Raw genomic sequence first — 17,120 nt, 5'->3', positions numbered from 1 at the left:
CGATGGATTTTATTCATTAACTTGAAAAAATAAAATATTTATATACTTTTGAGAAAAAAAATATGTGTCTCTTTATACACTGTGGTAGCCCTATTTGGGAGGAAGGTAATATTTACACCGTGAAGGACTGGGTGATGTAAAAGAGCAATGTAAAACTTTCACAGAGCGGAAAAGGCACCCAGAGGTTTGTTGTTGAAACACTGAGACAGATGTGTGAGTACCACACTGAGAGTGACGTCCGACCTACACGTAGTGGAACCACAGTGAGTCAGTCTGAGGGACCGACTGTGTCAAAACTCCGAGACAGGAGGCACGCAGGGCCCACTGCTCTGCTCACGGCACCCCTCCTGTCTCTGTTCAATGTACAGAAAACTGCTAGTTTCAGCTCATACGCAATAGAACTTTTCAGGTATGTGTTTAATAGATATCGGTAAAGAGATACATGGTCAAAAGACTAACAAGTTTTATTCTTTTAAAGAAAACATCACCAAGGTTCCTATCTGAAACCCCAACGTCCAATGACAGTCAGTTACATAAGGATGAAAAATATCAGGGAGGGGAAAACAAAGTGCAGCCATATCTGCATGAGAATTTGCATTTGATGACAGTGGACAGTTTTAATAGCTCTACTGTGTATGGACAGATAGTGATTTTCGCATACTTTTAGTCAATTTATATTATTAATGCTAAAGCAGAATTTTTTGATGAAAATAAGTTGGAAGCACATTTTTGTAAGTAAATAGGCTATTAGTTGAAATTTTGGATATATTATGTAAATTCAAGTTTTTTAAATATTTATTAAAAGAGTAAGCTATAAAAAAAAACCCTGAGGCATGGCTCTAAATATTTCAATTGTTCTAGAATTCTGACTTTGAAATTTATGCATACTAAAAAGAATAGTACTTTAATACTCAAGTTGTTTTATAGAATTTAATAATTATGAACCTATCTATGACACTGACCACTTCTAACCCCTCAAAAGACATTAAATTTTACTTATAAAAAGTTAATTTTATTACAGAAGAGAATGTGTGCAACTCAGAGGTGTGATGGGCAATGTGAAGTGTATCAGGAGTATTTTATAGGGACCAAAATTTCCTTACTTAAAAATGACAGTCTAAACCCTACTATATTTCTCTTTATTGTTATAGAGTAAGAAGCCTATCTTTTGTGCATTACTTTAAAAGATACCATTGATTTCAAATTATACATATGTAAATAATCACATTCCCTATTTTAATGAGTACAGGAAACTAATATTTTTATGTATAAAATATGAAAGAAATCATATCACTCTTCAGCATGTGAAGACAATAGAGAATAACCCAATTTCTGTCTGAAATCTGAATTGGATTGATTCAAGTTCAAGTCTATTATTCTTTGACACCTATAATTTTCTATGATTTAATGTTAATTTTAACTATTCTTTATAGAATTAGGTCATTTGATTTTTGTCAATCGTATATAATGCCTTAATATGAAAAACAGTTTTTTTAATTTATGAAAGTATTTTTATTGTTAGATTTCATATGCATGAAAACCCAAATAATGAACTTATTTTACTAGTTGAAGATGTCCATATTACCAATAATGAGGATAAATAACTTTGCAAGTTTGAGTCTGCCTGTATGAAAGAATCTCATTAGACGAGGGTTTTAAAAGCATTGGGAAAATATTTGGCCTATAAGATTACCAGCAGGTTAACAAACTGCAGTATCAACATGAGGTACATCTTGTGACAATGCGTTATTTTATTTTTATGTCAGCCAACATGAATGAAGCATATATCTAGTTCCACAAAGTGACGTAGGTATGTCAGGGGTTATGGTTGCATTGGAGCGATGGCCGGTTTTTGTTGTCGCTGTAATAGGAAGGTTGGCTGGTTGGTTTTATTTTTTTGGTCTGAAAAGGTATTCTGAATATAGTGAAATTGTTTGTAAAATATAGCACACATTGTTCTAAAATTGGGTGTTTCATATTCAGTGCACTAGTGAAACAGAAGTTACCTCCATGCTTCTTAGTACATGCATATGGTCCCCATACCTTTGGGATATCCGTACCTAAATAATTGAAAAAGCACTTTCATGTTAATTTTAAATACCATGACACTGTGCACATGGTTATCCAGATTTTTATGAATGAATGTGCTTCAGGCCCATAAACCCTAATAAGCTCTGCAGTTAAAGCCAGAAGTGAGGAAGTTAACCACTCGGATAAGTGTCAGTCTGGCCCCTAAGGCGCCACTGGGATGGCGCAACTTCCCCAGAGTGCCAAGGGTGAAGGGCTGAGCTGCCCCCCAGGACTACCACCTACTTGGACACGTAAAGAAGCATCTCCTGTGGACAGTCCAGGAGGAAGATGAGTGTGAAAGGGAAGCAGGGCTCACTAATGAATGTGAACCACAAGTCACAGAGGCTTCTGTGCCCTGAATGGCATCTGCCTGTTGATGGAAGGGTCCTGGTCCCCCGAGGTGGCTGCCATTCCTGGAGAGGTTCGCTGCTTCTCTCCATCAAAGACCATTGGTGACCCACACGGCCCTCCTGAGATCGCCTGGCGTGTTGGCTTCTGTTGACATGACTGAGACCCCCAGAAGTGCTTGGAGTTACCTACCCTGCCTGTTCGTACCTGCTGCCTTCCATCATCCATTCACTCCCGAGTGCAGCGCAGAGGCCATTTCATCTTTCCATGGTGCCCCGTGAGTCCCTTTTTGTTGTCCCTTTTTGTTTTTTTGTCAAGCCCTGAGGGACTAGCTTTGTCAGGACATGGAACACAGGGTCAGGACGATAAACATGCTACTCCACCGTTTCTCCAAATCTAGGCCTTTTCCCTGGATCTTTTCCCCAACTCATCTTCGGAAGATCTTTTCTTTCTAAAACCCTTCCTGGACCAGACTCTTTACCTCAGGTGAAACCAGCCTCTGGACACATGCCTAAGAATTCCTCTCTTTCATACGGGCTCTCTCTCATTTCTTCTCTCAGATGTGACTTGCCTGATAATGTAAAATTAAACAAGGAGGTCTCTGGAGGAAGAAATTCTAATAAAACTGTGCGAACCTTCAAAAAGGCAGAGAAGGTGCTGCAGGTTAGCGGACAGACCCGCCCTGGGACTCACCACTCATGACGTTCCATTCGGGAGTCAAGGGAGACTGCTCATGAGATTGTGCACAAACAGGAAGAATCCCAGTGAAAGAAAATTTTCCAAGTATGAACACGAAATTCCCAAATATGTATGAAAGACGATCAGTCTTTCAGGATATCACCCTGCTTTTGTTTCCCTTCAATAAACATATGGGGGGCGGGTAAAGCTAAGTTGAATTAAACGGATTGCTCAATACCAGGGCCGATTTTTAAGCAAAGTGTTTTCCTCTTCTATGACTCAATATGAATGGGAAAGACACCTATTTTATAAAAATGTTTAAGGCTATGTTTCAAGGTGCACGAGTTTCCTATGGGCCAAAGTCTAATAATAACCATTCACAATGTTTTAGTTATAAATGAGATGTGTAAATAAATAGTATCAGGCAAACTCGTAACTCCTTTCATTTCTAGTGAGGAAAATATCCCTACAAAATTTATGCAAAAAAATGCTCACTTGTCAGGGTGAATTCTGGTTCACTGTACCTTTAAATTATTTTTGTTCATTCCATACTAACTCATTCAACTTTGCATTTCAACAGTATGGGACACGGGTGTTTTTAATAGGTGGTTGTTGCCTAGAACTAAAAGAAACATGTTCTTTGGTACAATTATGGATAGGACACCGCTTTACTGTACCTATCATTGAAATGTATCCCAGGGTAGACCAGTCTATGCCTTCAGTGTGGTGGGAGGGGTTGGCCTCACTTCTTTCAGTCCTTGTTCAGGTTTGATGGGTTCCGTCAAAGATTCAAAAGGAGGTGTTCCAGAGTGCTTCACATACGTTGTTTTAATTAAATTGCCATTGTCATTTATATTCGCTGGAGTGTTTTCAAAAAACAAAAGTGAAACTAATTTGTGGTTATCGAATATTTGCACAACCATCAATATCTCTAATACAGCAGACATACACACAGGGAGAGCAACAGGCTGAGACAGGTTGATCTAAACACCCGGTAAACAGAATATTTAAAGCATGCATTATAGTGGTCATAAATAAAAAATCTGAATGTCACCCTCCTCCAAAAGTTATCGGCAGTGCCTAAAAATATCCAGGGCTTATTTTGGTCCATCTGATCCTGAATATGACTCAACTATTTTTAAACGTTGCTACAGAAAGCAGCTGAGGCCACAGTGCCATGATTCTAACGGAGCCTCGATTTGACATGCACGTAATTCTTACTCCCGTCTTGGTAGCACCAAGTTGACCAGTTTGACCCCCAGGCCCCTCAGTAGGTCACTCAGCTCTCAAGTGAGGGTCCCATCGCAACTAAGAAATCTGCGTTCTCTCGGGCCGTCATTTTTGCTAATGCTGGATTTAGGGAAACCAACAGAGGAAGTTGTGACTAAAGAAGATGAACAAAGGTAACAACCTGTGTCTCAATGAATTTTCGCCACCTCGTTGAATAAGGAGAGGTTTTGCAGATGAATGGCCTGCGGCGTCTGCAAGCTCAGACGGTGAGCAGGCTAAGTACCTACAGTCTAAGAGGCAAGTCCGTGTCCTTGCTCCCCACTCCACGAACTTGCATGACCTCTGACCTGAACTGGCCACTCTGCCCTTTCATCAGAAATGACTGACATGGGTTCCCTTTCTCCAGTTTGGAGAGGTGGGATGTAATTTAAAGCTTAGCAAAACAGCTCTCATCCATCTCATTGCCTGGGGCAGAGCCACACCATTAATTAACTCCCATTCAGCCTAGATTGGGAGAATCCAAGCACTGGAACAGGATGGGGAGAAGTGAGAAGAGAAAAGGCTGCTCCCTCCCACCCAGGTCCGCTTCGCAGCCAGGGGAAGGGGACAGGGAGGGACCCACCGCAGCCCCCTCCCCAGACCCAGACTGCTCTGTCCACCCATCACAGTGCTGCCTCCAACCTCAGCCCAGGGCCTGGCTTCAGCTCCCTTCTGCAGCCCCGTCCCACTGTGGAACCTTCCCTCTCACTGCAGGTGTGTCCCAGGTGGAGGAAGGGTCCACAAGTTGAAGGAAGGGATGTGTGCCAAGATCCTGAGGGGACCCGATGAACCCTTTCTCTCCCAAAGAAACCCTGTTACTTCTGTAGGGTCCCCTCACGCTGAGCACCATGCCTGAGGCATGGGATGAGTGAAGGGGGTTCGACGGACCAGCTTAGTGTCCAGATATTAAAAACTGTGCTCTGAAGACCGGTGTTTGCACTGGGGCATCAGCAGGACAAAACGGAATTAGCAGTGGCGTGTGATCAAATGGAGGTGGGAGACCTTCATTCAGTGCCTCTCTTCCTGCACACCTGCAGTGCATCCGAGCACGTGAGGGGCTCCATGGGAGTCATGAGTTTGAAGAGAGGGTGCTGGGACATTGCTTTTCCAGACCTCAGGTAAACAACCGCCCTCCCCCACACCCCCTGCGACCTCCCTGGACACTTGGGAAACGAACTCCAGAGCACAGATCACACACACTCTCCATCAAGGGCCTGATGGTTGTCGGGGCCAATACAGGACACGCAGTTCAACTTGAATTTCACATAAACAACGAATAATTTTTGGTAAAAGTATGCCTTCCCCATTTCCTAAAAGTCACTGGTTGTATTATGTCGCCTCTTTGTTCACTGACTCTGGAAGCTGGCTTTACGGGTCAGATGGTCTTGGGCAGCTGCCCGGCCTGGCAAAGAGCAGGGGTGGCCACAGGCCAGCCAGGGTCCAGTGCAACTGCATTCACAGATGTGGACACTTGAATTTTATGTAGTTTTCAGGTGTTGGGACGTACCATCTTTTCTCTGATACATTTTTTTCAGCCATGGACAAAAAACAATTCTTACAGATTCTACAAAAACAGGCTGCCAAGACGTGGGTCAGGGCGAGGGTGCAGTGGGGGCGCGGGCTGTAGTTTGCAGTGATAGAAATGCTTTCTATCTAAGAGAATTTAAGCAAGTGGCGTCTTGTGATGCACCTGACTGGGGTGTGTAGGTACGCAGGGACCTGTGTCGGTCTGAGGACTCAGGCACCGCCAGCTCCTGGAGAACTGAGTTTTGCGTTTCGCCTGCTTGACACCCCCACCTGCGTGAGGATGAATCAGAACCCAGATGGCTCCTCCGGTGGGAGGCAGGGGGCGCACCCCTGACGGGACCGCAGGTCCCGCTTCCTACCGGGAGCACGGCAGACCACCAACCTGCGGCACCATTTTACACTGGATGCTAAAAATTTAAATGAACGAAGGCCAAAAAAATCACTTTAACAGGTAAAAAAAAAAGGTAGACATAAAACAACAGAAACCCTTACGTAAAGCAGGAACAGCTGGTGGCCTGGAAATCACTGATTTAGGTTTGTGCCGAGGGGCCCGCGCAGGAAGGCGGTCCAGAGTAAGTTCTCCCACGGTCGGTTTGACATCAAACCAGTCTACAAAATAAACACAAATGTTGCTTCTTAAGGACCCATGGTGGCCACTGACTAAATAAATCACCCTGATTTAGAAATTAAGCAAACTATGTAGACGTCTGTTTTACCATGTTCTGAAGGGCGTGAATACAGACAGGGCTTAACAACCCTCTCACTACCTCACTGATACACAAAATAATTGCTTTAAAAAGTTACTTCAAAGGAAATGTCTTTAAATAGTACCCTATTTAGTACCCTAAATAGAAAGCATTGTCTCAACTTGTCTTCATAAGCTAGATTTACCTTGTTTTGTATTTTATATAAATGAAATTGTATAGTGTCTCAGTTTGCAAATATTTCTATACAAAATGAGTGACTTAAAATTCTTTCTGTTTTCCATATTTCTGATCCACTAATTCTATAAGCTGCCGCACTTGGGCATCAGTTTCCCCATGTTTCTAGAGCTTCTGAAGGTCATTCCTCTGCAGCTTGCCCTTCACCAAGGCTTGAGGTGTCTAAGGTAATTTCTGCTCATCAGCCGTGCCCTGCTGATGCTTGATTCAATGCTGGTCAGTAACATTCCCTGAGTGGTAATTCCCATGATTATTTACTTGGGCTGCTGAAAGTTAGCATGCCGGAAAGTGTAGACTGGTTCTAACGGAACACTGTCCGAGACCCTGAAGGGTTGAGGTTACGCACAGCTAAAGGGAAATTGTGTTCAGAGGAAGACAACTTGGAAGGTAAGAGTTAAATAGGAGTTAGCTTTGCACAGAAATGGGGACTTTGAATAGAAGATTAAATGGAATAGTTGCATTTTGTTCTAGGAATCCCAGCTAGAGCCAGTGAACAGAAGCAATAATGAGGTAGATTAAACTGAACATTACAAATAAAAGAGAATGATATCTGATTTGCAGTGTTAGAACTATGACAACCAAATTTAAATGCTGGACACTGGAACTTAACTGGGGGAGGGGGATGGCAGGGTGTGATAATGTATCATAGTACCTAAGGTCCTTGTAGTAAAGATACTAACTTTGACCCAAGAAAAATATGCATGTTAAAATTTCTACAGTAGCACTAAAAAGTAGAAATGTAAAATTTTCCAAATCAGTGGAGGGGGAAAATATCTTTAGAAAAAAAAAACAGTCCAAAAGAGGAAAAGGTAGGTGAGACATAAACAAGAAACAGAGAATAAATTAAAAGCAAAAAGAATGTCATGTGAATGCATACGTAACAATAAGCAGTATTCCTGCGTCCATAACCATGAAAGTCACAGTACATGAAATCACAAAGGGCTATGCAACAGGGTCCCCCATAAAGAACAAATTGCAGGGTTGCGATACTAGGTGTCAACACTTGTTGTAGAGCAACAGTAGTTAAGACAGTATGGCCATCGACGTGCCTCATATGTAGACAACGTTCACTGGAGCACAGAAACAGATGCAAATACAAACAGAAGCTTGAACCCTTTGGAAGATGAGGGTATCACAGATCAGTGGGAAAAGAACAAACTACTCAAAAACTGATGGTGAGACACCTGACTCTCCATTTCTGTTGCAGACAAGACTGTACAAGCGAAAGGCTAATCTCTTCTCAGATGTCTATGCTTCACAAAGTTTCTCCTTTGCCACAGGTTTCCTTTTTGCTCCCTGCATGGATCTCTTTGCTGGGCAGAAGCCTTAGAGTTTGATGCAATCCCACTTGTCTGTTTTGCTTTTGCAGCCTGTGCTTTTAATGTCATAAAAAAAATTGCCCATACAAATATTGGGAAGCTTTCTTCTTATGGTCTCTTCTGACAGTTTTAAAGTCAGGTCTTATGTTTAAATCTTTAATCCAGTTTGAGTTGATTTTTGAATATAGTGTGAGATACAGACACAATTTCATTCCTCTGGATGTATTTATTTAGTTTCCTCAGTACAGTTTATTGAGAGTCCATCCTTTCTCCTTTCTGTGCTGTTGGTACCTTTACGAAGATCAGCTGACTGTGTATGTGTGGATTTGTTTCTAGTTTCACCATTCTGTTCCATTGGTCTGTGTGTCTGTTTTCATTGCTATAGCTTTGTAGTATAGTTTGAAATCAGGAGGTATGAGGCCTCTAGCTCTGGCTACTCAGGCTCTTTTGTGATTCCATAAAAATTTGAGATTTTTTTTTCTTTTTCTCTAAAGACTGCCATTGGAATTTGAGAGATTGCATTGAATCCACAGATCACTTTGGGTAGTATGAACATTTTTAACAATATTCTTCTAATCCATGAACAAGGGTGTCTTTCTATTCATATCTGTGTCTCTTTTTCTTTTCTTCCTCAATATTTTATAATTTACAGTGTAGAAGGGGTCAATATCCAAAATATGTGAGGAACACATAAAATCCAATAGCAAACAGAACAAATAGCCTGCTTAACAATTGGGCAAAGGACCAGAGTAGACATTTCTCAAAAGAAGACATACAAGCAGCCAGCAGGTAAACAAAAAGGTGCTCAATACCATTAATCATGACCAGCAACCAGGAAAATGCAAGTCAAAACCACAGTGAGATATCATCACAACCATCTTAGAATGACTATTATAATAGGAGACAAAAGATGACAAAGTGCTGGTGAGGATGTGGGTGGCTGGGCCCACCTGAACAGCCCAGCATGTGCTCCCTGTCACGAGGTCTGCAACCTTAATCATGTCTGCACAGGCTCTTGTTGTTGTAGAAAGCAACACAGCCATGGGTTCCTGGGGTCAGGACATGAAAGACACGGCGCACAGTCTACCCACTACAAAGTTGACAAAATCAACTAAATCAAAGTTAAGAGGTAGATATGAATTGACTAGGACTAACACAAATGCTATTCATAGACAAGCTAATTTTTTTTAAATCAAGGAAATTATAAACCAAGGCAGACGGATGACGGTTCCTCTCTGCAGGAAGTGTACACAATGGCCCCTGAGGAGGACACGCAGGAGATGTGAAGGCGTTGCAATATTCTACTTCTTAAATTACAAAAGGATACACAAGTGTATGTTCATTGTTATTGGTCTTCTAATTATACATATTCATTATATGCATGCATGTAAGATACAGTTCACAGCCATATTTTAATGTTTGAAAACATACCAAAAATTTGAATATAAAATTTTACAAGATTAATAATCTGAGTTCTTTCTCTACTCACAAATGCATAAGTAGAATAAATCAAGGAAGAGAAGCAAAAAAAATGACAGGAGATGAAAGAATAGACAGAGTAAATGGAGAACAAAAGCCAAAATACCTATGTCACAATTCGTGGGGGAGTTCAAGTTGCTTCTCCCTCTCCTTCCAGAGCCAGAGCCAAGAGAGAAAGACAAGATGGCTTTTCTGAAAATCAGGGTCAAAGAGAGAGAAATCCTAATGGCCTACATCTGCCTCACTCCTGAATGGCTTGGGTGCCATGGTAATGATGGGGTCTATAAGTGCCTAGAATAAGGGAGATAATGTTCCAAACGCAAGTGATGTCCTGTATAAGTGGGAGGAAATGAGAGGAGAGGGGAGGGGAGAGGAGAGGAGGAAAAAGAAAAGAGAAAAGGAAGAAAGAGTCACTTTGCCATGCTGGGACTCTGACAGCCAGTCCTTTGGACGCTTTGAGACCGACTCGGGTGCTGCCACTGGAACGTCTCCATGGGTGGCCCCAGTCTGCCTGATCATCCAAACAGCAACAAGACTGCTCGGTATGGAAAGGATGACACTGACGGCACTCTAGAGAGCATCTAGGGGTAAAGTACTTGTAGCCTGACGAACTCTTATACATTCCCAACCTCTTTACTAACTTGAGTTGATATGTGAACTTCTGAATTCCCGCAAAATTTTACATGAAAGATTCACTGAATAGACTTCTGGCCAAAATGGAGGCATAGGCAGCACACTGTGCCTCCTCGCACAACCAAAAGAAGGACAACAACACATTTAAAAACAAAAAAAACAACCAGAACTGACAGAAAATCCAACTGTACGGCAGTCCAACTACCAAGAAGTTAAAGAAGAAACACTCACCCAGACTGGTAGGCGGGGTGGAGACGGGCAGCTCGGCAGAGAGGACTCGTGGCAAGGTGGTGGCTGGAGGACCAGGGCGGTCCCACATTCATGTGCAGATAAACTGGGAGGAACAACTGGGGAGTGAGACAGACCCACAACCCAGGGTTCCAGTGGGGAAATAAAAGTCTCAAAGCCTCTGAGTGAGAACACCTGTGGGGGTTGAGGCGGTGGTGGGAGAAACTCCCAGCCTCACAGGAGAGTCCGTTGCAGAGACCCATGGGGTCCTAGACCGTACACAAACCACCCACTGGGGAACCAGTACCAGAGGGGCCTAATTTTCTTGTGGGTAGTAGGCGAAGTGACTGAAAACTGGCAGAGCCCAGCAAGCAGCACTGTTCACTCTCTGGCCCCTCCCCCACAGGCTGCATCATTACGCAGAGACGTGGGTTGCCCCGCCCCATGAACGCCTAAGGCTCCACCCCTTACTACAAAACAGTGGCATGAAAACAAACAAAAAAAAAATGGCCCAAATGAATGAACAGATCAAAGTTTCGGAAAAAATACAACTAAGCAATGAAGAGATAACCAATCTATCAGATGCACAGTTCCAAACACTGGTAATCAGGATGCTCACAGAATTGGTTGAGTATGGTCGCAAATTAGAGGAAAAAATGAAGGCTATGCAAAGTGAAATAAAGGAAAGTGTACAAGGAACCAACAGTGATGGGAAGGAAACCAGGACTCGAATTAATAGTTTGGACCAGAAGGAAGAAACAAGAATTTTAAAAAATGAGGAGAGGCTTAGGAACCTCCAGGAAATCTTTAAATGTTCCAACATCCAAATTATAAGGGTGTCAGAAGGAGAAGAGCAAGAGCACGAAACTGAAAACTTATTTGAACAAATAATGAAGGAGAACTTCCCCAATCTGGCAAAGGGAATAGACTTCCAGGAAATCCAGAAAGCTCAGATAGTCCCAAAAAAATTGGATCTAAGGAAGAACACACCAAGGCACATCATAATTATCTTAGCCAAGATTAAAGATAAGGGGAGAATCCTAAAAGCAGTAAGAGAAAAGGAGACAGTTACCTACAATGGAGTTCCCATTAGACTATCAGCTGATTTCTCGAAAGAAACCTTGTAGGCAAGAAACGGCTGGAAAAAAGTGATCGAAATCATGAAAGCCAAGGACCAACATCCGAAATTACTCTATCCAGCAAAGCTATCATTTAAAATAGAAGGGCATTTTAAAATTAAGGGCTGTCATTTAAAATAAAGTGCTTCTCAGATAAGGTCAAGTTAAAACAGTTCATCATCACCAAGCCCTTATTCTATGAAATGTTAAAGGGACTTATCTAAGAAAAAGAAGATACAAAATATGAAAAGTAAAAGGACAACAAACTCACAGTTATTAACTGAACCTAAAACAAAAATAAAACCAAACACCAAGTAAGCAAACAACTAGAACAGGAACAGAATCACAGAAATAGAGATCACAGGGAGGGTTATCAGTGGGGGAGTGGGAGTGGGAGGGAGAAAAGGTACAGAGAATAAGTAGCATAAATGGTAGGTAGAAAATAGACAGGAGGAGGTTAAGAATGGTATGGGAAATGTAGGAGCCAAAGAACTTATATGTAAGATCCATGGACATGAACTGAAGGGGGGGGGGGAATGCAGGTGGGAGGGGGTGTGCAGGATGGAGGGGAATAAAGGGGGGGAAATGGGACAACTGTAATAGCACAATCAATAAAATGTATTTAAACGAAACAGCTCTTTTTAAAAAAATGATTCACCAAGTAGATTTTTCTAAAAAGCAATGGGTGTATACAAGGTTGACTTTTACTTTCATCAAAAAGGATGACTTGTAACATAAACCAGTGCAATGAGAATAATTTACCCACTGCTAGAATAGCAGTAGAATTTTCCCATTAACCAAGTGACAGAAGGGAGAAGTGAAAAGGTGGCAGTTTTTTCTTTCTTCTGTGCTCAGGAAGACTCTCATTAAAATGAGAAGGATTCAGTCGGGTATTTGCAAGGAAAACTTACTTGGATTCAACCTTCTGCTTATTTTTCTTCGCAACATTTGTAAAAGGAAGAGGAAATCAATTTTAAATTCATTGCTGAGCATATTGGGATTACTTATTAATTCTGACACCCTAATGTTATCTTTGATAGACTTCGAAGCCGTTGACCTAGGGACCAGGGGCAATTGCATCTGGTAACTATAGTCTGTGAAGTTCACAGGATCGTCCTGGACACTTTTAATTCTGGAAATGAAAAATAAAATACCGTTGACAAGCCATGTTTTAGGAATGAGACTTATACAGTATTATCAAAAGTTTCATAATAAATTGTATTACTAGAAAGTCCCAAATAACTCACTCTCGCTGTGTTAACAAGGTGTAAACTTCTTGTATCAGTATTTCCGGTACTCCTGCTTTACAGTGAATTGTTCCATAGATTAGTTCTTTAGGTAACTTCCATTTCTTTTTGGCCAAGAACTTTAACAGTAGAAAGAAAAACATTTTCATCATAAAAAGTTCTGTAAAAATATCCAATTACTATGGATTCACTTTCATCCCCCTTGTACCTCTCAGCTAATTTTCTGTTTAACGTGCTAATTATTGAAAGATATTATTTAGCAGGAAAACCATGATATCCCACTCCGACTTGAAATGAGTATGCTCCGTGTCACAGGTGACTCTTGACCTACACTTTAATAGCCTTCTCTCCAATACAAAGGAACCCACTGCCAACTCAGTATCGTTATTTCCTGGCACAGTCATACTCCTATGGAAGCCCCAGACCCTGGGAACCCGCCTTTTAAAACCCACGCTTAACTGTTAAAAGTGTCACGACTGGTAATTTACCTGTTTTAACTGTGCCCAGTTATCCAACTTGACTTTTAAGGAAGTTCCGTTTTGAAAGGATGACAATCTAAGTTCCCAGGGGTAATGTATAGTGAATATTTCTGCTATCAAGAAGCCGTTGGAAAAATCCCTGATCCAGAGCAGTAAGGAAATGAAATGAAACATTGTTACTCACACCATTTGGGTTACAGTTAACGCCAGTCTACTATTCTGTCCTGACAGCCAGTTACTTGTCCAGGGTCCCTGAAGAGCCTCGACTATTTCCTTTTAAGTCACGTAACCATTCTCTATCAGCTCCAGTCTAGAATGTGATGACTGGGTGAGTGAATGAAATGTTTCATCAGATTGTTTTCAGGCCCGCGCCCTGGGAGCACAGGGGTGTCTGTGGGTATGGGTCTGGGTGATGGGCGGGGCAGGTGGCTCGGGTCCACCTGGCCTGCCTTCCCTCGCACCTGTTGACGTTCCTGGGGAAGAAGGTGAGGTCCAGGCTCTGGAGCCAGCGCAGGAGGGTCGGAGACAGGCGGCAGCTCTTCGGCGGCTGCGAATACACCAGACACTTCTTAGGCCTCCCGGGGGCGGGTGCTGAGGGCCGTGGCAGAGGTGGCGGTGAAGGTAACTTGGCTGGGTCTGCCGCCGGCACTTTCAAAATCACTTTTCTGCCACGGGCAGCAGCCATGGGGCTTTCTGGGTTTCTATAGCAGCACCAGCAGGGGGCGGGGCTTTTCGTGAGGGGCGGGCCTCGTGGGTGGGACGGGGCCTCGTGGGGCGGGGCCTCCGCACAGGCGTGCTGGGCCTTGTGGGTCCCACAGTTTGGGGACCCGGCTCTCTGGGTTGTGTGACACCTTTCTGGCTCCTTTGGGCGTGGAGATGGTCCAGAGAACTTTACCTTTGGGAGGGCTTCCCCTCCGTTTTAGTTGTCCTCACTAGTTTAGAACAGCCTTGAAGTTTCCATTTTGGGTGTGAGGGTTTCTAAGGCCAGCTGATGGCCTGTTTTCAGCGTTTTTTATTTTCAATTACAGTAAATACACATCGCGAAGGCCTGTTTTCAGCCAAGCATTTTAAGGAGGCTGTGAGGAAGCTGCAGAGGACAAGGGCAGTTTTGTTCAGAAGTGGAAAACAATAGGGTTTTTCCCTCCTAAACCCAGAGACCTGAATAACCACGCGCACGGTGGTTTACAAATTCCTAACTGAAAGCTATTTGTGGTGGTAGCCACACCCTGGCCCTGTAGCTTCCTTGAAAAAGGTTATCTGTGACTTTGAAAAGGTCTATTGTCTTTGTGCATCTAAGATAACATACCTCTGCGATGTCAGTGCAACTTTCCTGTCCACACCCCTCAGTGCTCAGCCCGGACCAGAGCAGGAGAGACGACAAGGTTATCTGTTCCCCGCCTGCCACCTCCGTGTGCAGTAAACGTTCACTGTCCTGTCCCCACCAATGTGAAAAGCACGAGTCTCCGCTCTACTTTTCCCCCAGTCCCAGGGATTTCCCCGCTTTGCCTTCTCCCACCTCCCTAATCTGCCACCAGTGAATTTCTGGTTCCTGTCTCCCACTTTTTATTGAGCCAGAGGATGTTTTACCACACTCACTCAGAGCCCTTAGCCACCACTGGGAAAGTGGCCCTCGGACCCTGAGGCCCAGCTTTGACTCCAGGACGGCTCCTCGGAGCTCAAGAAGAAAACACAGCCCCTTCCATCAATCAGTCTGGAGGGCTGTGCCTCCAGGTTCTCTGCTCCTAGGACCCCAGCTTCTTCTCTTTGTTCTCTCTCTGTAGGGGTGCACATTGCTTCCCAAAACATCTTTCCCTGTGAACTGGATGCTCCCTTTTAAGCTTTTCAGTTTTCTTCAGTGTCTGTTGCATCTATTCCTTCTATGAAATTCTTGTTGAATTGGATGCTGAGTGATACGAGGCTACGTATGGGCCTAGAGTGAAGCTTTGTTAGCAGATGAAAGGGGCCCGTGTGCCTGCGCCCACCAGAGCCCAGTCTGACACCACCAGGATTTTGCAGCTCAGAGGGTCGGGATTTATCTATAGGAAGTGGCTCACCCTGGGCACAGCCCCTCCTGCTAAAGACCTGGCTCCCAGGTGGCTAGGGGAGTTGGGACCTGGTCAGGGTTGCAGTCGAGGTCTCTGAGTGGTCAGCACTAGGGCAGGTAGCTGGTCATTGCATCTGCTCCTGACTTTGGCCAGAGTCTCACTTCGTATGGTTTTGCTGCTTCTCTGGGATGGGAGCTAAAACACAAATTGAGGCCCAGTTTGACAGAAACTCTCCCTCTGTGCTCAACAGACCCAAGGCTGTGCTGCTAAGATTATTTGATGCTGACCAGCACCCCATTGTCCTGAGGGCTTGATGACTGAGCAGACCTGCAGGGGAGACGGAGGCAGGTGACTCAGGGTGCCGGATGAAGCCTTTTGAACCAAAAGGAAAGGAGATAAAGTCTTATTAAAAAAATGAAGTTTCTGTGAATTAGTTTCCCCCTACCACGCGCTCATATACATCTTACTCTGGCATCTAAGAAACTTGCTACTCCCTGTGTATCAGACCCGTTCAGCATATTATCATAAACAGAGTGGACACTCATAAACAGGTAAGACACTCAAAAACCCCTGCTGACCTTGTGGCAGAGAGCCAGAGAATGGACTTGACTCGTGGCAAGACTGGGAGTGTGCAGTACCGGTCTTGCTAGGTCCAAGGAAATGGATGTGGTAGTTCTTGCAGGTTGACACAGCCGCAAAACGTGCTTGCTGCACGATAAGCAGAGGGACAGTCGCCAGGGGCCATGGCGATTGACTCCAGTAGATACTTCAGATGCAAACGCAGCTCTAAGTGGAGTCACCTCTGTTGAGTTTACAATGATCTATAGTCACCCTCTAAGGTCCATCCACTTCCACGTCTGTTGGGGAGCCTTCGAAGTCAGTGCTTGTTACCGACCTGCCAAAAGAACACGCACGGCTTCACTTGATGTGAATATTTTGTTGAGTGAGAAAGGAACTATTCTCCCACAAGGAGCCTCTCAAGGGCAAGTGTGAGCCACTGGCTAGTCAGCACGGCGCATAGCATAACAGGCCAGGGCACGGGGATGCTGTTTCCTATTACGACTGGTTGCTGGAAGCTGACGCTTTCTCATTGCTTAAGCTCACTTGTTCGTAGCCGCTTAGCTAGGAGGATGTGAGGCCACATTGACATGAAGAAGGCTTAGAGTCTTCTTTACGGTCAGAGTGGGGGCACTTGCCTCCTTCTGAGCTGTGTCCTCCTGCAGCCTAGCCCATAACCACACTGAGGGGATGGCTGGCTTCTCTGTCCATGCCTTTATTTTTCAGTTTGGTCAGAATCTGGGCAAGAAGGTGCTAATTACTGGGTCCCTCCAAGAGCCTACTATTTCAAAAGATGGAAAAGAATATATAAAAATATATAAAACGAGGAAGGGATTAAGAAAAGGTGGAAGGGAGTAGGCACATTTCTTTTAAGACGTAAGCCTGATGATACTTATCATAAATTTTGATATTTTCTTTCCATATTCATCCTAGATATCAGAATGCAGGATTTTTATAAATTTTAAATACTTAACTCACTGAATTTTGATGGAAACATTTTATGTCTCTATTTGTGATCTGTAAATCAACAGTACATGGGTAAAGTTTCTTAAAAGTTGGAGGCGTCTGTGGGATTGTTGGTTAAAAAGTTGTTTTATTCTGCGCCCTAACCTTAATTTAAGATTCATTGACATCTGCTGGTCTCATCACCTGGCTGTGGCCTTGAGATACCATTGTCTTCA

General features: G+C 43.5%; 1 protein-coding gene across 1 annotated transcript; it reads right to left on the bottom strand.

Annotated features, from left to right (window-relative positions):
* Nucleotides 1–2,996: 2,996 nt before the first annotated feature.
* On the bottom strand, nt 2,997–14,573 carry SPATA4 (spermatogenesis associated 4). Its single transcript, XM_053659941.1, has 6 exons — nt 13,798–14,573; nt 13,346–13,475; nt 12,858–12,976; nt 12,522–12,742; nt 6,385–6,501; nt 2,997–3,955 (listed from the first exon to the last, which is right to left on the bottom strand). Exons 1-6 carry the CDS (start codon nt 14,019–14,021, stop codon nt 3,807–3,809), a joined length of 960 nt encoding a protein of 319 aa, XP_053515916.1. The 5' UTR covers nt 14,022–14,573; the 3' UTR covers nt 2,997–3,806.
* Between the last annotated feature and the right edge of the window lie 2,547 nt (nt 14,574–17,120).

This window comes from Artibeus jamaicensis, unplaced genomic scaffold, assembly GCF_021234435.1.
Source record: "Artibeus jamaicensis isolate MK-2021 breed Jamaican fruit bat unplaced genomic scaffold, CSHL_Jam_final scaffold_833, whole genome shotgun sequence".
Classification (NCBI taxonomy): domain Eukaryota; kingdom Metazoa; phylum Chordata; class Mammalia; order Chiroptera; family Phyllostomidae; genus Artibeus; species Artibeus jamaicensis.
This window is presented reverse-complemented; position numbering and strand designations above follow the sequence as displayed.

Excerpts from the sequence above, each read along its gene's own strand:
- SPATA4 (XM_053659941.1), bottom strand. The coding sequence starts at position 14,021 with ATGGCTGCTGCCCGTGGCAGAAAAGTGATTTTGAAAGTGCCGGCGGCA. Across the intron at positions 13,476-13,797 it reads TTCCCCAGGAACGTCAACAG|GGATTTTTCCAACGGCTTCT; the intron begins GTGCGAGGGAAG and ends GCTCTGGATCAG. Across the intron at positions 12,977-13,345 it reads ACTGGGCACAGTTAAAACAG|TTCTTGGCCAAAAAGAAATG; the intron begins GTAAATTACCAG and ends CTACTGTTAAAG.